Here is a 22,775-nt window from a genome sequence, read left to right as displayed (position 1 = left end):
TCTGGTGGTTCATTGGAGATAAGAGTCTCACGGACTACTTTCCTGCCCGGGCTGGCTTTGAACCTTTGTCCTCAGATCTCAGCCTCCTGAGTAGCTAGGATTACAGGTGTGAGCCACAGGTGCCTGGCGTAAGTGGCTTTTTTCATGACATCAGGATCATGTCGTCTAGTTGTAAAGAGCCACGCATGCCCACACTGGGTGATCCGTCCTCAAGAGAGGTGGCTCCCTCATCTCCCTGGGTTCTAAAGAAGTCTGGGTTTAACGGAGCACATGCAGAAATCTCTCTGTGCAAGGGAACCTTTTTCATCCCCTGGTTCTTCTCACAGGTCTCTGCAGAGGAGGGACAGCCTGCTGAATGGAGCCGACACAGGGCAATGACCAGGAGGGCGCTGATCACTCTCCTGCTTTTGGGCCTGCTCATTGGTTTTTCTGTACTCTGGTTCTATGTTTTCTGGAGCTGTGGTCCTCGTAAGCATGATCAGGGGATTCCCCACCTAGGAAGTCTCCCTCAGTCAGAACCCCCTGGTTACTCAGCTCCTCACCCTTCCTCCTTCTGGGATCCTACTTCAGGCCACTAGTCAGACCCTTTCCTTCCCACCCATCCCTTCTCCGCTCCTCCCAAGGAATTTCTTTTCAGCCCCTTGGGGGAGCTATTGTTCCTTTCCCTCTCCTCTCATAGGCCCCTGTGAATCACCTGTGTGTCTGGAGCTCCTGACTCGCTACCTAGCCTACGGAAACACCAGTGTGGCCCCCTGCGAGGACTTCTTCAGTTTTGCCTGTGGTGGCAAAGCCAACGGGACTAGTCATGCTTTTCAGGCTCTGGCAGAGGAGAACAAAAGCAGGCTGCAGAGACTACTAGGTGAGGAAAACAGACTCCCAGATTTCTCTGTGCTAGTTGGGGGGGCTGAGTCTTGGAGGGTTACAACTCTCTCCAAACTCTATGTGTCATCTTCAGAGCAGAAGTTTGGAGATACTGGGGAAAAAGTGATGGGCGGGGGGTATTGGTTATTGGTGGTGAATAAGGGGCAGATGAGTTGGAGCAAAGCATATGCCAGAAGAGAGAGAGGCTATAAACTAAATGGAGATTAAGACTATTCCTGGGTAGGCGGAGTCTACAAAGAAAATGGAAACAATAGTCAGGTCTGAGAGGAAAAGTCAAAGGAGAGAGTGAACCAGCTAAGAGGCTGGAAGTTGGTGGGTTGAGGTGAGGGCTTGGGAATAAAAACATAAAAGATAGGCAAGTCCTATATCCCAAGGAAACCTAGATAATGTATGGATGGCACAAATGGGATTCTTTCCACCTTTTTATGGGGAAAAAGTGGGAAAGAGGCCATTTTCAGTTCAAGCACTGAGATGAAAAAGAAAATACACAGATGTGTTCTCACTGGAATAAAAAGATTCCAGGAAGACGGAGAAGAGGAGGTTAGATCTTAGCAGGTAGATGGCTAAGATGGATGTGGTTTGGGGTTGTTGTGTTTGTTCATGTTCTGGGTACCAGTAATAAAGGGAGTTTGGACTAAGGGAGCCCTCCCATTTCACCTCTTTACCAAACCTATCCATATGAGTTTCCTTCCCTGAATTGCTCTGAAGTTCTCTGGTTTACTGATTTTTTTTCAGACTTCTTCAATCATCTTTTACTTGTCTTCTATGTCTACCCTTTCTCCTTTATCTACTTATTCCTGTTCCTTTCCTTTCTTCTATGTGCTTTCCTGATTGCTTTTCTTATTTTCTTCTCATCTATTGCCTGCACTGCTTCTTTCTGTTCTTATCTTTCCATCAAGTTGATCCTTTCCAATTTGAGTGGTGTTCCCATTTTCCTCAAATGACTCTTTCCCCTTCCTTTCATATTGAGAACTTCCATTTCTTACCACTGAACTCCTTGATTCTCACCTCTTTTGTCTCTCTACTGGCCTTCATTCACTCTTGTAATTCTCCCACGCTTCCTTTCTAGAGGCCCCAGGGTCTTGGCACCCAGGATCTGGGGAGGAGAAAACCTTCCAATTCTATAAGTCTTGCATGGACACAGAGGCCATTGAAGCTGCAGGGGCTGGTCCCCTTAGACAAGTTATTGAGGAGGTGAGAACAGCTGGGATACTTTTCTGGTTATAAAACTCACAGGACCCATGTCTCTTTCTTAGTGACCCCAAAGTTGGAGCAGGGAGTTTGCTCTGTGAAGAATCAGACCCTAGGGTGAGAATTGAGACCGAGAAAGGGACATGTAGAGACTTGGAGGGAGCAAAGGGCTCAAAAATTGGGAGATAAAAGCTTTGAGGGAGAAAAACAGTCAGCACAATGGGGTGCGAGTCTCAGACCCCTCTGCTCAGCTCCATCTCGTCTCTTCCCAGCTTGGAGGCTGGAACTTCTCTGGAAACTGGACTTCCTTAGACTTTAACCGGACGCTGAGGCTTCTCATGAGTCAATATGGCCACTTCCCTTTCTTCAGAGCTCATCTTCGACCTCATCCTTCCCCTCCACACACACTGGTCATCCAGGTGAGGGATGAACTGGCAAAACCACCCTTGAACATTGCCCTACCTCTAACTCTAGTCCGTCCTCTCTCAGAGGAAGGTTTCAGGATTGGAGATAAGACAAATATGCAATTCAGACAATAACTCTATCTTAGGCGAACGTGATTGCTGGGAGAGCTAGGGACACTAGGAGGGGTGGGAGGAGGAGCAAGGCCAGTTCTGGGAAGATTGGAGTAGTTCCAGCCTGCCTTCTTCCTAATCTGGATTTCTCCTGGACATCGAACCAAGGGCTCCAGTCTCTAAGATTTTCCCCCTCATATTTACTCTTCATTTTTGTCGGAGAGGCCTTTCTAAACAAAAGGATAATGATGCTATTGTCTCTGTTGAAATGCCTGCCATTTTAATGGATCACGACCAGGTCATCAAGATACGGTCCCTAATCCTCGCAAAGCTTTGCATGTTCCCCCAGCTGATCCCATACGCAGTTCTCTACTCTTATCTCCTAACACATCCTTTCTCCCCCTTATATCCTAAGCTCTGCTGACTCATATAAGCCCCCAAGAATATTCCTCTTGACTATGGTTATGCTTATCATTTTGCTTGAAATAATTCCCCACACTTGGCCTAGAAGATCCTTGCATGGATTCACATGTTGGCTCTGAGTCTCTTCCAGGAAGTCTTTCCTGACGTTCCCCCAGCTGTGAGTTAAGTCCTTGTGAATTAGGTCCTTGTGCCATCTCATGTCCTCCAGCGCTCAGTGTTTGACACTCTGATTTGAAGACTGTGGGCCAACTCAGAGCAGGCCGCTGGAGTTCCTCCGCCCCAGACAGCTAGCTTCCCTCACAGGGACAAACGCTTCAGTAGTGGAGCCACTACCAGTGTCCTAAGTAATGGAAATGTTATATATTTGACCCTTACTCTCAAGACTTTTACAACCTTGGGAGATAACGATTCTTTTCACAATAACCGATCATCAGTATGAAATGTTCCAAAATTCAGTTTTAAGGTATAAGGTTTAACTAGTGTAGCCTTTGGGGATTGGTTCAGATCTGAAATGGCTGAGGAATGGCTCAAAGAGGAGACCTTGAGTTGAATTTTGAAGCAGCCTTGATTTATTCTGGTGAAAATGAAGCTAAAAGGTACTAGAAGGGCTATAGGGAAATTGAGTTAAAAGAAGTACTTGGAATGCTGTGATTCCTTTATCAGGACAATGGCAAGACTGGTCATGGCTTAGGGTAGGTGGGATCCAGTGGAAGAAAAAAATAGGACTGAAAATAAGGGCTTGGGCCTGATTATTGCTGGCCTAGAAATCCAGGGAGACTTGATAATTATGGATATACTAGGGGTATAAAAGAAGAATGAGTGTGGCCTTTCAATGTTATGATGGCTGTGGATAGAGCTTATGTAAAGTCAACAGCTTTGGAGGCCAAGCTGAAGGTATTGAGGCATGGAAATAGTGGTAGAAATAGAAAGGAAAAGCCAGAGATTGGCAGTTCATCCTAGAGGTAAGAGTTCCATGTGTTTCTGGAGGTCTTGGGGACTGAATAAAGGTGCTGTGGGAAACCCTGAAGGAGTCCATTTTTGTTTGGTGAGATTGGAATTGTCATCATGACCTCAAAGTCTGAAAGATAGAATGGGCTGCAGAGGGAGACAGTGAGGGACTGGGGTAGAAAGAGAGCCACGAAAGAGTAAGAGCAGGGAAGAATTAGACTGCCATTGATGAGGTCACAGGAAGAGCTTCAGGAAGAAGGCACCATTATTGATTCCCAAGATTTCTGAGCTCGGATTAGGAATAGGAAATGAGAAGATACTACTGAAACTTGAACAGAGGTATAGGAATGAACATAGACTGTATGGTGTTAAGGAAAGAAGGAAGGTTAGGAAGTTAAAACCATGGGCACACACACACACACACACACACACACACACACACACACACACAAGGGCATACCAGGGCTAGACCTAAGAGTACTTGGTTGATGGTAGGGAGCAAAATTTAGAGAGGGTTCTCTCCCCAACACAAAATGTCAGGAAAGAACATTTAATGAATATTCGTAAAAAATAGAAATCAATACAAAAATAGAAATCAGTATCTGTGAGGAACAAAATTTTAAATTCTTATTGTGGATTTTTTGGGGGGAGTCGGTTGTGAGGCTTGAACTCTGGGCCTGGGCGCTGTCCCTGAGCTCTTCAGCTCAAGGCTAGTCCTCTACCACTTGAGCCACAGCGCCACTTTTGGTTTTCTGGTGGTTAACTGGAGTTAAGAGTCTCATGGACTTTCCTACCTGGGCTGGCTTTGAACCCTGATTATCAGATCTCAGCCTCATGAGTAGCTAGGATTACAGTTATGAGCTAGCAGCACCTGGCTTACTGTGGATTTTTTTAAAAATGAATTTTCCCAAATGGACCAAAATCTTTATTTTGAAAATCTTATAATAAAAAATAATGACAGTAATTTACAGGAAAAATGACAAATACCTTGTTTTCTGAGTTTTGAACACTTCTTGGTTATTGCATCTGGCATGGATATTTTACCTTCCTGACCCTGATGTAACCCTAGCACAGGGAATAGCTTCTTCTCAAACACTGACTGTGTCTCTCTTGCTGAACATCTCCAGGCCAGTTATAATAGCCACACGTTTTCACGTCTGTATAATGGCTTCGTGTTTCCACGCCTGGACCCTTTCTCCACACTCTCATTTCTCATCCCTTCTTTTCTTTGTACTTTTGCTCCTTCTCTGTCAGCTTTATATTGTGCTCTCCCCCAAGCCATTTCCCTGGTGCCCCTCCTCCCTTCCCACACCTGCCCTCTTCATCCCCCATGCTCCCCGTTTCTCTCCAGTCTCTCTTGTGTCCAGATAGACCAGCCAGAGTTTGACATTCCTCTCAAGCAAGAGCAGGAACAGAAGATCTATGCCCAGGTAAGATGGTGGACAGACAAAACCCTGCCTTCGGAGACCAGGAGAGAGGCAGCCGGGGCTTTTGGTGGCTTTCACCATGTCTGCTCTTCCTCCAGATTTTTCGTGCGTACCTGACATACCTGAATCGCCTGGGAACCTTGCTGGGAGGTGACCCTGAACATGTGCAGCGACACGCTTCCTTGTCCCTCACCATCACCTCCAGGCTGTCCCAGTTTCGGAGGCCCCTAGAACAGCAGCAGGCACAGGACAAGTTCTTCAATAATATTACTATTGATCAACTGCAGGTGCCTGAAATGGAGGCTCAGACTCTGGGCTGATGATCTCTCTTGGGTTGTTTGTATTTTTGCCTTATCTCCTTCCTCATGGTGCCCTTGATTCCTTTCCATCCTTAGCTTCTTTTTCTGGCTCCATTCCTCCTCCTCCTCCTCCTCCTCCTTCTCCTCCTCTTCTTTCTTCCTTCCTTCCTCTCCTCCCTTCCTCCCTCCCTCCCACTACCAACAGTCCTTTTATTCCCTCTCAAATCCAGAGAGCAGCCCTTTCCCCTGCCTTCTCCCTTCCTTCCCCTCTCTCCTTCAGCTTTATGTCCTTCCTTTAAGGAAATGGCCCCTGCCATCGATTGGCTGTCCTGCTTGCAAGCAACGTTTACACAGATGTCCCTGACTCCCTCCCAGCCCCTGGTGGTCCATGACCTGGACTATTTAAGAAACATGTCACAACTGCTGCTGAGCCACAGGTTTGCTCTGGTGGGGTTGGGCAGGTCGTGGGGCCAGGAGGAAAGTCAGAGGACACATGGGTCTCCGCTGAGGACCAGGATTACCTTGGCTGAGAGAGACATAGGATGGGGAGGTAGAGATGGAGAAGCCTGGATGATCTCGGGGAGAAAGCATGGGATGCATTTCTTACCTTCATGGGAAGACTCTTTCCCTCATGGGAAAGACTTTCTAAGATGATTTGTGCTGGTGTGAAGGAGTTGGGTTCAGGAGAGTGTCATAGTGTAGCTGTGTGTTGGGCTGGAGAGTCTGTCAGCCCTGTGTCCATCATCTGAAGATTGCAGCTGATTTCCAAGCACTTGGACTCACGGTTCTCCATAATAGCTCACTGGCAGGGCAACTCCTAGTCATCTTTTATGAGGGAAGCAACAGAACATTCATGTGGATGCCATCAGATTAAAATGAGGCTACCTGATAGGAGAGTAGCCAGAGGGGAAAAGGGAAGTCACAGGCCTCAGCTTTGAGGTGCTTAGGGGATGCATCTTGAGGTGCACCAGGATGTGTTGATTCACATAGATTCATCCGTGTGCTTCATTATGAGTGCAGCCTTTAGCCCAGGTGTTTCTCTTTATACAGTTTCTTCTATCATTCCTTAATCCGCAGCAGAAAAGGGTGTGTGCATGACCCAGGCTATTTTGTAAACATAAATACAGAGGGGCTGCCCTCAGGATGACTGACTCCACAGGGGTGTTCGTGGGACAACCCAGAGCCCTCAGCTTATGTGGGGGTCTCTTTTGTCTCCATAGGGACTGCTTGCAGAGCCACATGATCTTCGGGCTCGTGGGGATCCTTTCCCCAGCCCTGGACAGCAAATTTCAGGACGCACGCAGAGAGCTGACCCAGAAACTGCTGGAGCTGACAGAAGGACCACCCATGGTGAGGATAGGAGGGGGTGGGGCCCACGGACTTTTCAGATGGTGGCAGATTTGGAGGATGTGTTGCTGAGGGAGGAGGGGAAGAGGGCATAAGAGTAGAGGACCCCCCCACCCCGCGTCTGGGAATTCCTTGGAAGGTTTCAGGATGGGAAGGCAGCAGGTAACTTGAGAACCAGGCTGCCTTTAGGAACACAACCCCTGACCAACTCTGTTTCGATTTTTGCTGAGTATGAGGGCTTCAATGTATGACTGAAATGATCAAGGGCTGTTCTTTCTTTGTCGTCATCCTTAAACTATTTGCTCAGTTATCCTGAGCTTTATGATTGAAGGGCCCGAGTGCAACCTTCACAGACAGAACAAACAGAGCAATCAGTGAATGGAACTTCATTCTAGTTAGTGATTCCCCCACAGAGGAGGTGAATTCAAGGTCACTATTTCAATGTGTATCACAAAAAAAATGGATCTCTGAAGCAGTGGGATCTACTGGATCATGCATGAACTTTGTGGTAAAGATTTTAATATCTCCGAAAAAGGCACTGTGTGAAAATATGCTTTACTAACTAGGATCTACTGGATTTATTACCTAAGATGCAGAGATACGTTGCCAGCAAGAACCTTAAAATCCTAAGTACTCAAATGCAAGTAGAAATATCTAGTAAATCGGATATATCTTGCTGGGTGCCAGTGGCTCATGCCTATATTCCTAACTACTCAGGAGCCTGAGATCTTGAGGATTGCAGTTCGAAGCCTGCCCAGGCAGTAATGTCTGTGAGATCTTTATACTAATTAGCCACCAAAAAAAAAACAGGAGTGGAGCTTTGGGTCAAGTGGTAGAGTGCTAGCCTTGAGCAAAAAAAAAAAAAGCTTAGAGACAGCACCCAAGCTCCAAATTCAAGCCCCAGAACTAGCACACACAAAAAAAATTAGATACACCCCAGCCTCAGTGAAGGCCTCAGATTGTAAAGGGAAAAGCATTTTCTTAATATTAATTTGTAGACCATTACTCAACTTTAAAGAAATCTAAATGTATCTGTGGATTCAGGGAAGGGAAATATAGCAATCATATTTCCAGAAAGTAGAATGTAGTTATTGCCCATGAAGAGCTTAACATGTCCTCGACATTTCCCTAAATTCTCAGGTCTGTTAACCAGCTTGATTCTTAAAATCCCATAGGGTACAATGAGCATCATTTTATCTTTGTTTTAAAGGGGAGGAATGGATATGCAGTAGTAAGGAAGCTGACCATGGTAAAATCCATAGTAAATGATTAGAGCAAGGGGTTGAACCATGACAGTCTGGCTTCAGGGTCTGTGTGTTTCCTCCTGGTGCTCTAGATCCTTCCACTCTCAAGGCCTTCACCAGGAGGGCCTGGGGCAAGTTCCCAAGGAACCAGTCTATCTCTCCATCAGAACCCCAGCTTCTCTTCGTGGGCTTGCTGCAAAATTCCAGGCAACAAATAGCTTCCTGTAAATCCCAGCACCCGTGGCCTGATGTCATGTCTGGGAAGGTGTCAGAATGCCAGTGCTGATACTCATGCTCAAAGAATGTAGGAGGCCCACAAGTCCTGAAGTCACCGCCTTTCCATCAGGGCACAGACTTGCCCTTGGCCTTGAAGCTGAATCAAGCTCTACCAGCAAACCGTGAGGGTGACCTTAGAGAAAGCACTTCACCTTTTGGAATAACAACAAAACATGAGATGATGATGATGATGATGATGATGATGATAGCTGATCTCTCGTGGCTAGTCTCTGTCAAGAACTGTATGTAGGGTTTAGCAAAGATTACTTCATTTAATCCTCTCAGAAATGTTTGAGTTTTTAATCCTATTTCACAGGTGCAAATAAAGGTGCACAAAAGCTGTGTAACTTCCCTAAGACCACATTGCTCACTGCTCATAAGCAAAGTGAAGGGACAGGCTCCAAAGTAGATCTATTTTGGCCAATGTGGCTGTTTGTAACCAAAGGATTGAGAAATACATGAAAGTTCCAAACATTGGCTTAGCAAACCTTTCAGTAAAGTACAAGACAGCAAATACTTGTAGCTTTGCATTTTCTGTAGCTTGAGTTACCAGTCACTGACTGCTCCTAGCAGGAAGTGCTTGGTGCTGTGTTCATAGAGAATTCTAGGAACAGGTTCCTAAGATAGGTGGTTGGAGTAGTTTGTTTTGTTTTGTTTTTCTGCAGCAGGTAGGATTAGAAGGAATATCTAGAGGGAGGAAGGAGTTTCATGGTAAAGAAAAAGGTAGTATCTCTTTGTAACAGAGAATAGGGCTAAAACTTGGTGAGTTTAGGAATGTCCCTCGTGGTTGTGGCTAAGAAGAGGTGACATGTGGCTTGCATTCAACACTGGGCCCATTGTTGCTGCTGAAGCACAACTCCCAGTGTCAGAAACAGTGATGGAGCAACTGGAGTGGAGCGCATGGGACAGCAGCCAAGTGGGAATGAGGCAGAAGAAGAGAGCCAGCGCCGGGCTGGCAGGTCACAGTGAGGACTCTGCTTTCCAATGAACAAAACAGGGATGTGCAGAGGAACACACTTGATTTACGTCTTAAAATGTTCCTGAGCTGGGTGCCAGTAGCTCATGCCTGTAATCCTAGTTACTGAGGAGGCTGAGATCTGAGGATCATAGGTCAAAGCCAGACTGGGCAGGAAAGTCTGTGAGACTCTTATCTTCAATAAACCACCAGAAAACTGGAAGTGGTACTGTGGCTCAAATGGTAAAGCACTAGCTTTGAGCTGAAGAGCTAAGGGACAGTGCCCAGGCCCAGAGTTCAAGCCCCATGACTGACAAAAAAAAAAAAAATTCTGAAGAGAGGGACTAGGATTTCTTGACTCACAGTGTAAGAGAGTTTTGGGCATCAAGGATAACACCAAAGTTTGGGGTTTGATTTGACCAAACTTTTTGGTTCTAGCCAAATGATAGTCTTTTCACCACATTCTTCCAAAGGAATTCTAATTTATAGGATCTTTATTCTAAAACCTTGCTAGGTCTCATTATCTGGATTTGGTTAATTCTGAATATAGAGTAAGGTTTTTTTATGAAACCTGTAGAGCTGGGTTTGGGGAGGTAAAAAGATTTCATATTTGTGATTGCTATTTATATTCAACCCAACATCCCAATTTATTCAGGTAATTGAAATCTTTGTTTCAAAATTCTTTTCTATGACATTTCCTTTACAACCTTGGGCGATTTTCAATTTTAATCAGTGTTTTTTTCAGACTACTGTTAAGATCCTGAAGGGAGAGCTTGGTTCAGGTTATTTATGACATAAATTCCTCAATTCATTTTGTGACAAATGTTTATTGTGTATCGACTACTAGATGACAGGCTCATCTCTAAGCATTTGGGATATAGTGCTTGGCAAAATGGACAAGCATTCCTACCTTTGTGCGTATATATTCCAGTAAAGGGAGAAAAAGAATAGATTCAATAAAACATATAGAGTGGTGTTAGACCAAATCAGTAAAGGAAGTTTGAAAGAATGTAGTCATGATTGTGGGAAGATCAACAAAGTCATCTTAACTCTGAGTCATTCATCATTGTTGTTTACTTATTTAGAGGGACAAGAGTCCATTCACATTATACTATCATTTAGCATTGATTTTACATTTAATTCACAAAGATGTAACTTGTGGTGTTAGCTGATGTTAAGATAATGCCAACAGACAGTTATTAGAATGTCCAAAGCAATGTTAATGGAATTCCAGTGGAATTCTTTGAAGGTCCATTTTCTCCTGATCCTCAAATCTGGGCAGAAGGTAGAACAAGCATTGTTCTCATTTTTACAACTGGTATGTCCAAAGCCCAGAGATGTAAGTCAAACATTCACAATAGCCAATGCTAATATTCTGTTTAAAGGACGAATTGTGGTGGCCACCAAGGATGAAATTAGTCTATAGATATATTTTGTTGGGTTTTGAACTAATTTACAAACTCTGAATTAATTGCCAACATTTAAAGATCAGATGGCATACCAGCAGTCAGAATTCTGTATTTTGCATGTGCAGTGCCAGCTGATGCTGCCTAACCTTTTCAAGTGCCCAGAAGATGTCTGTCTGTGTGAAATGGATGCACCTCATTTCAGCTGGGGGTACCAAGTCCCTTGTGCCTTATGCTTTGATGTCAGACCACTGCCCTTAATTATCAATGCCCCTATTTTAGTCTGTGGTTCCTACACCACAGTTTAAGGAGTCTATTAACTCAACATTTTTATTATTTTGGTATTATTGGTATTATTTGTCCTCAGTGATCCCATTCTGAACCTTAACAGTTATACATTGTTCAAAAACCACTCCTTTACTGATTCCTCCCAGAACTTTGTTTAGAACATTAATGATTTCCCACAGGCCTGTAGACCCTAAATTCTACTTTACCCTCATTAAAGATAGGCCCAATTGTTACTTCTTCCCAGACTCTAGGAATTTTTCATGATTTCTGTCATTTCTTATTTTGTTCATGGTTTAGAAGTGACAGGCATTTTTTTCAGTGCTCTAAAATGAAACCACTGAACTCTACTGTCTTGCATTTGCAATATTATTTCCATCCTTTATAAGATTTTTTTCTCTGGTTGTATCTTTTCTTTTCCTTTTCTCTTTTTCTTTCCTTCCTTATTGTGTTCTCTTTCCTTCCTCATTTTGTTCTTTCCTTCCTCTCTCTCCCTTCTTTTCTCTGTTTTTCTCTTGTTTTTCCTCTTTTCTTTCTTGTGCACACGCACGCACGCACGCACGCACACACACACACACACACACACACATCACTGTTGTATGCTCCATCACTTTATGTCTTGAGGTAGAGATAGCAGTTGTCATAGTCTGAGTTGTGTCTATTATCTTGAGTAGCCAAGTCCCACTGAAAAGGATGTTGAATAATGGTTCAGTCATTAGCAAAGGGGAAACAGCCAAGAGTCTGGGGGTGTGAAAAGGGCTGAGAAGTCCTCACTAGCAGGCTCCAGGGCAAACCCTGCTGGTGCTCTTTGCTGCTGCCCCACATGTGGCAGCAGTAGAGAAAAGGTGTTCCTGGCACCAAGCCTGTTGGAGCAGTAAGGATGCTGAAATTGGCCACTTGAGTCAGTCATTGCAAACGTATTTCCCTTTAATTCCTAGTTTCTAAGGTCCAAATAGCACATCATAGAAAGGCCTGAGATTGGGACTCAAGCGTGGTAACTCTGCTGCTTTTGCCCATACCATGCCTCCAACCCCAGAAAAAAGTCCCCAGTTGTGTTAGAAAAGATGTGAAGAGACCTTATGGTGTAGGAAGCAGAACACACAGAGGTGGGTGGCTATGTCCAAAATAATGTCTCACTGGCAGGCTCAGGACAAGAGTCTTCTTGTTACCCACTACTGCAATGATTCTCCATTCCTGGGCTGCTTCATAGACCCATCCCTGCACATCTTAAGTCAAGCCCTCTTGTGCTGAGGACATTAGTGGCACCCTCTTCACCACCTGGCCAACCATTCTTTGGTTTATAAATAAGCTAAAAGAATAAAGTGTTACAGCTTTATCTCTTTCAATCTATATTAATATAACTGTACAGCTTAGTACCCATAAGCCAGCTCCCTGGCTCCTCTCCCCTGGCTCTGTTCACACTAGGTCGTCTATGAGCTTATCCCTCTACCAACTCTTCAGATCCATCCAAGTCCACTACTGAAAGCTTCCCCAGCATCTATTTCCAATCTCTGGGCCCTGCTGTTAGAAAACAAAGAGATAAAAGAGATAAACCCACAAACAAACATGCCAATGGCTCTCTTGCTGCTCCTAATGGCCTCTGTGTTTATGAAGCTTAAACTTTCCAACTTCCCATCCTAGTGTCTTTGTCTGATTTGGCCAAGTTTAACTGTTTATTTTTAATTATGCACTTTGTCATTTGTTGCTGTTTGCTCATCTTCTCATAGCAAATCATATAGCATCTGAAGTCCACTTTTATTGGTGATTTTCTTCTCCATAATAAGATGTTCCACCCACTTGGACAGTGTGCATTGGCCAGAGTAGAGAAAGAGAATTAGTGTCATCAACTTCTATTTTGAGCAAAGGATTATAGGAGGATAGGTCATCCCCGATGTGTTGGGTGGGATCAGAGTTTGGTTTCCCCTCCTCTTTTTATTTTATCTTTTTGGTCAGCTGTGGGGCTTGAACTCAGGGCCAAGCACTCTACCATTCTGAGCCACAGTACCACTTCTGGTTTTCTGGTGGTTAATTGGAGATAAGAGTCTCATGGACTTTCTTGCTAGGGCTGGCTTCAAACTGAGATCCCCAGATCTCAGCCTCCTGACTAGCTAAGATTGCAGGTGTGAGTCACAGTGCTCAGCTTCCCCTCCTCCTCTTCATAGGAACCATCTGATCTTCAGAGGGATGGCTCCCAGGGCCCTTGCATTCAAATCAATAGGCAATGAATAAAAAAATTGCTCCATTTGTCTCAGTCGAGGAGAAGGAGGAGGAGGAGGAGGAGGAAGAGGAGGAGGAGGAGGAGGAGGAGGGGGGGGAGGAGGCAGCAAGCTTCTTCCTGGCTGAATAGCAGTGTGTATCAGCAGAGGAGATGATAAAAATCCCACTAAAGGGTGCATCCTCTGGGCTAAAGTTCTAGACAAGACTGTCCTAAAAAAAAAAAAGCAAGAGGAGAATCCTAGATAGCATTCATTCACTCCAGCTTTGTCTCTACAGCCAGCCCAACCACGATGGATGAAGTGTGTGGAGAAAACGGGAACTTTCTTTGAGCCTACGCTGGCAGCCTTATTTGTTCGTGAGGCATTTGGCCAGAGAATGCAAAGTGCTGTATGTGAGAACTCTTCCCTCCCCATGCCCCTCTTCCCTTCCCACCACACACCTTGACCGGGCTCTATGGCCTGTGCCCTTCAGTGGCATGCATGGCTGGGAATCTGGCAATAAGGAACGTCTACCTAAAGGCAGAGCCCAGGGGTCAGCTCCATCTATTGGGCAGCACTATTCAGCTACAGGACATGAAGTATTCACAACACACACTAATTTGGGCGCGTCACCTGGCTTTCCTGGTACTGTGTTTTTTCAACCATAAAATGAGAAAATAAAACTCCTTGACCTTTAAGACTCCTCCCTGTTTGTCTACAACTTTTGAATAACACATGATACAATAGGAGCATAGGATGATGATGACAGAGTATCTAGAATGAGTATTTTGTGAGAACCTGCCATATAGGCTGCAGACTCTTATCAAAACAATATACTTTGTATGGACTGCTTTATTTAGTTCTTATTATCATCCTGATTTTATAGTATAGAGAATTCAGGCACCGATAGGCTAAATAACTTGGACAAGGCCAATACCACACTCAGGATTAGAACTCAGTCTGGTGTTGTCACTCATTCTCTTCCTTCAAGAAAGCTACATGCATACGGTTAAATGGTTAGGAGATCAGGAAGTACACATGGAGACTAAGCTGAGGAGGCTTCAACTTGTTGGACAGCAGAATTGCTCAGGGAAATGAATGAAAGCGAGGGAACATCTGCCTTAAGGAGGAAGATGTGCAGGCACGTGCCCAGAGAGCAGAGAGGAACCACAGCCCTTTTTCTTCTGCTTTCTGAGCAGTTGACCTTCCTCAAGAATAAGAAATCATTAGCTTGAGCTCTTTCTACAGCAAAGAGCCATCTTCCTGGCCTACTCTTGGGGAAAGCTGCTTCCGCTTCCCTTTGTGCACTTAGAATTGCCTTTCCAAGTCCACAGATCTAGGAAATAGACCTTCTTGTTTCCCCTGGTCTTTCTGAGCTGCTCTCTGCTAGCTCCTTGTGCTCAGGCATCTCTTGGGACAAGACTGCTTCCAGAATCAGGGGGTGTTGTGCAGGGCCCAGATGATGCCAGTCCTGACCTTGCCCTCTCTCCACCTTTGTACTCCCCGCAGGCCACGGAGTTGTTCACTGAGATCAAGGATGCCCTCGTCCTGTACCTCAAAAAACTTCCCTGGATAAGTGAAGAGACCCGGAAAGAGACCCTGGACAGGGTAAAATTAGGAGTGCGGGCCAGTGTGGATATGTTTAGATGGTACAGAGCACTGGATCAAGAGACAGTGATAGAAGAGAGCCCCCCCCCCCGCCAAAAAAAGAGCCACATTATACACACATCCCAGAAGATAGTATTGAGGGCTCTGAGAGACTCATGGCAAATACTAGGTTAGTACCACCTTTGTGTCTCCCCAGGTCACCCAACTGAAGGTGGAGATGGGGGCCCCCCAATGGGCCCTGAAGCCAGAAGTGGCCAGCCAGGAATACAGTGATGTGGGTGCTTGCCTTTTCTGCTTCTCCACCACCTTGACTTTTTGCCTCCCTGCCTATGGATGTTTGGCTAACCAACCTCTTTCTTGTCTTGGTGCGGGCTGTGTCTTGTCAGAGAAGACTGATCCTTTCTTGTGCGCGCACACACACCTGTTTTCTGTGACATGCCTATGTGTATTTATCTGGCTGCTGCTGCACTTGAAGAACAACTACACTGTGTTATGTTATGATTGTCACCTCCAGTAATCTGTGGCTGTTTGTAAGAGCCGATGTGCCCATCTGTATCCGTTTCTGAGAATCTAAGTCACCTCCTGCCTTCTCCTCAGATACAAATCGGACCCAGCTTCCTGCAGTTTTTACTGAGCTCTGTCCGGTCTCTTCGGGCTAGAAATGTCCAGAGTTTGTTGCAGCCTTTCTCCTCCCACAGGTACGAATGCAAGAGACTCGGACACTCCCTCCCAGAGATAGCCCATCGCTAACAAATAGGAAAGGGACAGGAGCTCTGATCCTGGTTAGGGGAGACTGTGTATATGTTGGGGGGCAGTGAATGATAGAGCTATGCCTGTGTGTGCTCTCCCCACAGATGGCAAGTGTCTCCCTGGGCAGTCAATGCTTATTATTCCAGAACTGACCACGTGCTGGTCTTCCCAGCTGGCCTTCTCCAACCTCCCTTCTTCCACCCTGACTACCCAAGGTATGGCCATTCTATGAGGGTTTCTCAAGAAGACTCACATGTTAGAAAGGATGGGATTGGTGGTTAGAGAGCTGGGGTAAAACACTGTCGACGGATGCTAGAGGTAAGACAGGCTCTTGTTCCCTAGAGCGGTGAACTTTGGCGCTGCTGGCATCATCATGGCCCACAAGCTCCTGAACATCTCCCACCAGCATTGTGGGTAATGGGACCACTGGGAAGTGGGAACCACAGGGAACCCAAGGGAGGATCTCAAAGGAGGTTATAGAGGGAAGAGGAAGATTATTCAAGGCCTCTCCAGGTGGGGCAGTGTTCCTGGGAGCTCTATCAGTCTGGGGTACTTTTCCATGTCTTTCCCCCCGCCATTCCCTACCCCCGCCCTCTACCAGTTCATTCTGATTCATTTTCAACAGTACTCCCTGGAGGCTTCCAAGCCTGTGACCCCCACGCCCTACAGGAGGTGCTCCTGTGCTTGGAGAACCATTATGCCGCCTTCCCGCTTTCCATCAGACCTTCCTTCAACAGCTGCCACCCTCTCCTGGAGAATACTGCCGATATGGTTGGACTGGCCATTGCTTTGCAGGTGCGTCAGTGACCGTGACCCATTTTTACCAGCAGACTAGAAATTGTCCTCAGCTTCACCTTCCACGATCCCCTGGGCCCAACCTGGTTGTGTCTCTTTCTGCCTTTCCTATCCCCTCTGAGAGATCCCTCAACTACTCTGTAGATCCTGACGAGTCCCTCTTTCTTCTGGCTCTGACCGGGGTGTCAGTACATTGCTGCAGAAGGCCCGTGACCTGGTTTGGGGTACTGGGTAGCAGGCATTCCCAATGCTCATGGGTCTGAAGCTTAAAGGCAAGTCTCCATCTCATCATCTTGTGCAGGCTTACAGCAAGAGGCTTTTACTGTACCGTGGGGAGACCACCCTGCCTGGCAAGGCCTTCACCCCACACCAGCTCTTCTTCCGAAGCTATGCCCAGGTACGCAACTGCTACCCCCCTCCCCTGCAGCTTTCTTCAGTAAATCCCTTATCACTGGTGCTTATGGTAGTGTATCTCTAACATACCCTGCCCACATAACCCCACATGCTGCCATAGATGTCACATTGTCACCCTTTCTCCCTCAACCCCTTTGGAGCCAGACTGCACACCATGACAAATACTTCAACCCAACTCTAGCCACTTGTGCCCTCCCTGCCTCCCAAATTAAGAAGGAAACATTTCTCTACTTCTGAATCCTGCCATGAGAGGAGGCCAGTTGTTTTCTTCTCTGGCACCTCAGAAACAGGTTCCTACTAACAGGTTGATTATTAAATTCCTCCTCAGAGATCTCACCCCCAGGAGTGGTTCCAAGTCGACAGAACTCATTTCGGAGCCTTGTACCCCTTGCCTCAGCTCCTTAACACAATTCCCTCATGGGACTTCTCCATTAGACTACAGATCAGGGCCTTTATGAATGGTGGAATTACACTCTTCAGGCCTTCCCCACTCCCAGTGCTAGATTAAATGATGCACATGTGAAGACTTCTCCTTGGACATCTATTTCTGCTCCCTGTGGAGGCCTCTTTGTCCCCAGTGTCTGCCCTGCCCTGTCAATCTTACCTTCCTCCTCAGGTGATGTGTGGAGAGCTCAATACTCAGGACGCTCGGGATACTCATAGCCCCCCCAGTCTTCGAGTCAACGGACCCCTCAGCAACCACCCAGCCTTTGCCAGTAATTTCCATTGTCCGCACGGTACCCCCATGAACCCCTCCAGCCACTGCCAGTTCTGGTGACTCGACTATCCAAGAGACCACAGGCAACTGCACACACCTGTCAGGTCGTAACCAGGGAGTCGGAGACATACTTTCTTTCCTCTTCAATAAAAGCTGGCACTTGGCATCTGCCATCTCTTAATGGTCTTTCCTGTTATGTTCTATTCCTAGAAGTCAGAAAAGATAAGAGGGAAATGTGCCAAGAAGGGCTCCATGGGCACAGGTGGAAAAAAAAAAAAAGAACCAAGGATTGATGAGCTGGTGGGTCTGAAGGTCAGTTAGTGAGCCAAAGGCCGGGCAATTAAACAGAACAAGTTAGAGACCCAAGGGTTTACACTAAATCTCAGAAAGCTATCTCTTTTTCTTTTCAGAATTGTATTGCTATTTAATTGTTGCTGTCTCCTCTCACTAATCTGTTGTTTTGGACAAAGCTGGTCTGGTGTCTCTGGCCGTGGGACAGAGAGCTCTGGGTGGGGACAGCAATCAAGCAGTGGCAATGGCGGCTGTTTCTGCTGTGGCATCCTGGGGCCAGGTGCTTCATCCAAGAGGCAGGGAGGGAGGTGTAAGTCCTTCAGGGGAGGAGGTCATGGCCTGGAGCCCATCCAGGAAAGGAGAGTCAGTAAGCCATCATGAAGCGGAGATAGACATCGAGGTCCTCGTTTAGGAGCCAGGCCACCACCTCAGCCTCAATTTCTCTTATAAAAAAACCATGATGCTGGCCAGATTAAAGCAGAAGGCTAGATTGAAGAGGTGGTCTCGAACAGCTGCTGTTTTTGAGATTGTGTCTTCCTCTTGCTGGGCCATATCTATCATCTGCCACAGCTCACCCACAGAGGAAGCCACAAAATGCTCTTCGAACTGTTCTTGGTCTTGTTCTGGAAATAGGGAGAAGAACAAGGATAGGCAGTCCCAATCCCGACCTGCCCAGACCAGAATGGGGAAGTAGTAAAGGTCTTAAGGGAACATGAAGGATGATGTGTTCTGCTACATCTTTGACCTTGATCAGAGGTCAAAGATGCTCCATCCAGAGGTCTTTTCTGATCTCAGTTCAACCACAACCCAAACACACACAGACACCTGCTTCTAACACTAGTTGCCTCTTCCAAAGGGTTCCACTAATGTGGGGACCGAGGGACATTTTCAAGCAACCAAAAGACAGGGACCCTCCTGCTAGACAAACACATTCATGCCCACCCCTCAGAAGCTGCATGCAAAGACAGGTAACCCAAGGTGTGCTCTGCACAAGAACACCTGCTCCAGACATTTCACACTTGGAGAGAAGGGAGCTGGAGTACCTCTCACTGTACAAACCATCCCATGTCTCTCATTAGCTGCTAGGGCTTGACCTCAAACAGATCTGATCCTTACCTCCTCCAATCTTTGTCTCCCTCTTCTCCACCTACCTGCAGAGGGCATGTTCTCTTTCTGGCTCCTGTCATCGGGGTCTGGGCTGCCCTTCTGAGGTTTCACCCCCTTCATCCACAGCAGCAGCAAGATGGCTACCAGGAATGCTGCCCTGCAGAGCTGGGAGCCCAGGGAAGTCATGGGCCTGCCCACCCACCTGTTGTCTCTGGCCCCCAGGCCCCCAGTGCCTAGCAGACTCCCTCCCCACCTCCCTCCCTGCCCCTGTCCCTGACCTTACCCCTTCCCAGTGGCGCTTTCTCCTCTTCTCTTCCATAGGACCACTGACTTCATGTGCTCTATGACGTCACAGCCATGCTGTGACCCCTCATTCCGACTCACTACAGCATTCCGTGGCCAGGCAGGAGAATGAGCAGTAGCCAGTAGTGGATGGTGGAAGTTTCTAGGAAGATGAAAACTAAAAGAACTTAAGAACTTGCAGAAGACCTGTACATCCAGTCTAGTGTTAGATTCACATAGCCACTGGCATTCCAAAATTAACAGTATTCTCATACCTATTATACCAATGAGGAGATGGAGGTCCACAAAAGGAAAGATTCTCCTGCTAAAGAGGATGTCGTTTACCAAGGATAGGGTGAAGCACAGGAAGGAAAGAAAAGGCACAGACATTGTGTAATCATAAGAAAGAGAGAAGAGAGGAGCGTGGGGTGGGGGGTGAAGAAGGGAGGGAGCGTGAGTGAGAACAGAAACAGACAGATACACAGAGTGCATGTACAGGGGCAGAGAGCAGATGTTTTACCCCCAAGCAGAAGCTGTTTTCTCCTCATCCTTCCCTAGTGTTTCCCCTTTCCTGTTCTAGCCTTTGCTGTCCTGTCTCTTCTGCTCAAAATACTTTCCCCTCATTTCATACCTTCCTGTACTCCAATACACAGGGGAAAAAAGTGGTTACAGACATATCTCCAAGAGACAAAGTCATGCAGGAAATCAAGAACCTAAACCCTAAACGATGGAGCTGTAGAAGGTCTACTCCAGTCCCTTAATACCCATGCTGCCATAAGCCTGGTGAGCATTGGCTCATTAGCTTCCTGGCAGAGATGGAAGGTTGTGGTTTGGGGAGCAGGATGAAGAGTCTTCCAGGGAAAACCGGAAGCATTGGTACAGACCAAGAGGGTCAGCTTGGCTGCTAGGGATGGGAGGAGACTCAAACCAGCTCTGCTTTCTGTGTATATCGTGTCTGAAGGAAACACACAAAGGGGGCAAGGGTATGTGCAGAAACATGGACCCTTCCCAAAAGAGGGAATTATGAAAAGTGCATGATGTTGAGATTCCTTCCCACAGAGTTTACCCATACTAGCTGGCATGCTCACAAGGGGGCCAGCCCACATACAGCAGAAGGCACCTCTTACTTCCGTGTGAGCCAAGTCAGGTGACAGGGGACTTGGGAGTGGTACAGGAGGGGTACTTAGGGTGGGGGAGGAAGGACTCAAGTAGCTGGTGACCTTCCTTACCCTACCTTGCACTCATTGACCTGCAGATCCAAAGAACAAGCCGCTTACATGGAAAAAACTACAATCACTAATCTCCTCCTGGCTATTTTAGGGGGAGGAGCCTCGGTTCCCTGGCAGGTGGAGAGGCCAGCTCTGTAGGTATGAATGGGTAGGGCAGACACAGGAGGTATAGGCCAGAATGGAAAGGACCAGTCTGGACTGACACCCTCGTTAACTTCCACCTTCTTTCCATCTACCTGCTTGGTTCCTAGAGTGTCCTACTATGTAGATCTTTGCAGGGATCAGTAATTCCTTAACACATCCCTCCCCCCTTATTATAAAAGTATAAAGTATTATTAAAGTATCCTAAGAAACAAAAACCTTAATTTCCACCACCTACGCAATGATCATGGCTGCTCATGTAGGATTAAAATGAAATGTGGCAATCTCTTTCCTAGATGTCTAGGGAGATGTGGAGTGACGGTGTAACAATCAGAATGTCTCCTCCTCCTTGGTTCTATGTCAGAGTAAGAGTCAGACTGAAAGGTCTCTGGGGCCTGAAGGCTGCACCAGGGGCCTCATCCCCCGCCCCACCCACCCCCATCTCCCCCAGCAGAGAGAGCCTGAGCAACAGCATGAACCTCCTGTGGAAGACAGGCTGTAGGTGTGCTTGCTGTGGAAAGTGGAGGAGAACTGAGTTGAGGGAGAGAGAGGAGATGAAAAGAAAGCAGGAAGAGGATAGAAAAGATCAACAAGATGAGAGGCAGAGAGAAAAGTCAGAGGGGGAAGAGGGGGGTGCAAACCTCTGTTCTAACAAGTTGTTTCCCCTACAGGTTCCTTGTGTCTGCCCTGCTGGGAAGGACTGAACACCCAGGAATGGGAAGGGGGGCTCTGAACATTAGTCCTTCCTGGACCCAGGGAGGCTAACCCCACATGCCGGCTCTGTGCGGCTCTGACCAGGCCAACCTCTTTCACCGCAGTCCCTCCTTGCCCCACCCCCCTGGAGGATCAGCTTTATGGGTTGGCAAGGGCTCCTTTCCCGGACCTGTGGGGCTTATCAAGGCATCTACAACCCCCACCTCAAGTTTATCACTCCCTCCATCTCCTTAGACTGCAAGTCCCCAGGCTTCAGAGACCAACCTCCCGGTGAGGCAGAAAAATGTCTCACAAGGTGACCCCCTCCCCCCACCCCTCCCTGTCTCAGGCACCTCCTCTTCTTTTCCTTGGCTTATTTTCTCTTCAATTCTTGTCCTTCTCCAAAGGTTATATTTTTGTTTACCCCTCCTTCAATTTTCACAGGGGAGGCCCAAAGAAGACCCCAGAGGAAGATTCCCCACATCTCCCAAACAAGTCTCTCCTCTCGATGGCCAGAAGTTTCACAAGCTGTCACAAGGTCTGGAGAGTGGTTTACTGGAAGCTGAGATGGCACAAGTCAACGCCAGTTCATTGTGCCTCTAGTCCCCAAGTTGGGGGGGGCGGGTGATCAAGTTCCCTCTCGGAGCATAGCCTTCTCACTCAGAAATCAGAGGACTTTTCTTGCCTGATTTCCATATGATCACTGACTATATGCTTCTTTGAAAACAATCAGAAGGAGACACAGGAGCCATTCGCATGGTAACATCACACAAGAGTGCCTTATTACTCATTCCTCTTGCTATCTTATTCCTGGACAGGGTCCCAAGATTTCTTTGCCTCCAGCAAAACACAGGGCCTTGTGGGGGAATCCCCTGTGGTACACATCCCTGGAGACCTGACAGTTGGTGCTTCTCTGGGCACGGGTGGAGGAGTCCTCACAGAGAGGGATAGCCTGGAAGGTATAACCCTTCTTGGGACTGAGATCCCCGGTGTAGCGTTGAGGGAAGCAATCAGCCGGGGCCGGGTCTTTTGAAGGAGACCATGGTGCCTTATGAACACCTCCAAGTGACAATTGCTAGCCCTCTGGCAGAGGCGAGGAGATGGAGGTTCAGAATACTCACCTGAACGTGTCACCTGAACCTGGGGTTAAACCAGGACCTGCCTGCTTCCTGAGCTAGAAGCCTTTACAGTGTCTGCTCCTGCATCCCGCTGTGGAGACCCCCTCCCCCCTTCCAGGACTCTATCCTTCTCCAAATCCCTCAGCCCCACCCCCAGCCTCTCAGGTCTCAGTGGCCCAGCCCCTTGCCAAGAACCCAGAAGTTTCCTCCTCTTGGGCTCTGTGCCCCCAGGCTCA

The 22,775-nt window shown here is 47.0% G+C and overlaps 2 protein-coding genes across 2 annotated transcripts; one reads left to right on the top strand and one right to left on the bottom strand.

The window, feature by feature from the left end:
• The first annotated feature begins 374 nt into the window (after positions 1-374).
• Positions 375-17,826, top strand: Kel (Kell blood group, metallo-endopeptidase). The gene is made up of 17 exons (XM_013021641.1): positions 375-468; positions 680-859; positions 1,952-2,076; positions 2,346-2,492; positions 5,327-5,389; positions 5,485-5,673; positions 5,986-6,122; positions 6,906-7,035; positions 13,692-13,802; positions 14,903-15,001; positions 15,198-15,275; positions 15,599-15,699; positions 15,856-15,966; positions 16,094-16,161; positions 16,377-16,546; positions 16,848-16,943; positions 17,577-17,826. The coding sequence occupies exons 1-17, from the start codon at positions 375-377 to the stop codon at positions 17,736-17,738; spliced, it is 2,061 nt and encodes a 686-aa protein (XP_012877095.1). The 3' UTR covers positions 17,739-17,826.
• Positions 17,827-18,413: 587 nt separating this feature from the next.
• On the bottom strand, positions 18,414-19,274 carry LOC105989565 (chromosome unknown open reading frame, human C7orf34). The gene is made up of 2 exons (XM_013021668.1): positions 19,121-19,274; positions 18,414-18,592 (listed from the first exon to the last, which is right to left on the bottom strand). Exons 1-2 carry the CDS (start codon positions 19,260-19,262, stop codon positions 18,414-18,416), a joined length of 321 nt encoding a protein of 106 aa, XP_012877122.1. The 5' UTR covers positions 19,263-19,274.
• Positions 19,275-22,775: the final 3,501 nt, after the last annotated feature.

This window comes from Dipodomys ordii, unplaced genomic scaffold (assembly GCF_000151885.1).
Source record: "Dipodomys ordii isolate 6190 unplaced genomic scaffold, Dord_2.0 Scaffold56, whole genome shotgun sequence".
NCBI lineage: Eukaryota > Metazoa > Chordata > Mammalia > Rodentia > Heteromyidae > Dipodomys > Dipodomys ordii.
This window is presented reverse-complemented; position numbering and strand designations above follow the sequence as displayed.

Excerpts from the sequence above, each read along its gene's own strand:
- Kel (XM_013021641.1), top strand. The coding sequence starts at position 375 with ATGACCAGGAGGGCGCTGATCACTCTCCTGCTTTTGGGCCTGCTCATT. Across the intron at positions 5,674-5,985 it reads TTACTATTGATCAACTGCAG|GAAATGGCCCCTGCCATCGA; the intron begins GTGCCTGAAATG and ends CCTTCCTTTAAG. Across the intron at positions 7,036-13,691 it reads TGACAGAAGGACCACCCATG|CCAGCCCAACCACGATGGAT; the intron begins GTGAGGATAGGA and ends TTGTCTCTACAG.
- LOC105989565 (XM_013021668.1), bottom strand. The coding sequence starts at position 19,262 with ATGACTTCCCTGGGCTCCCAGCTCTGCAGGGCAGCATTCCTGGTAGCC. Across the intron at positions 18,593-19,120 it reads AGAGAACATGCCCTCTGCAG|AACAAGACCAAGAACAGTTC; the intron begins GTAGGTGGAGAA and ends CCCTATTTCCAG.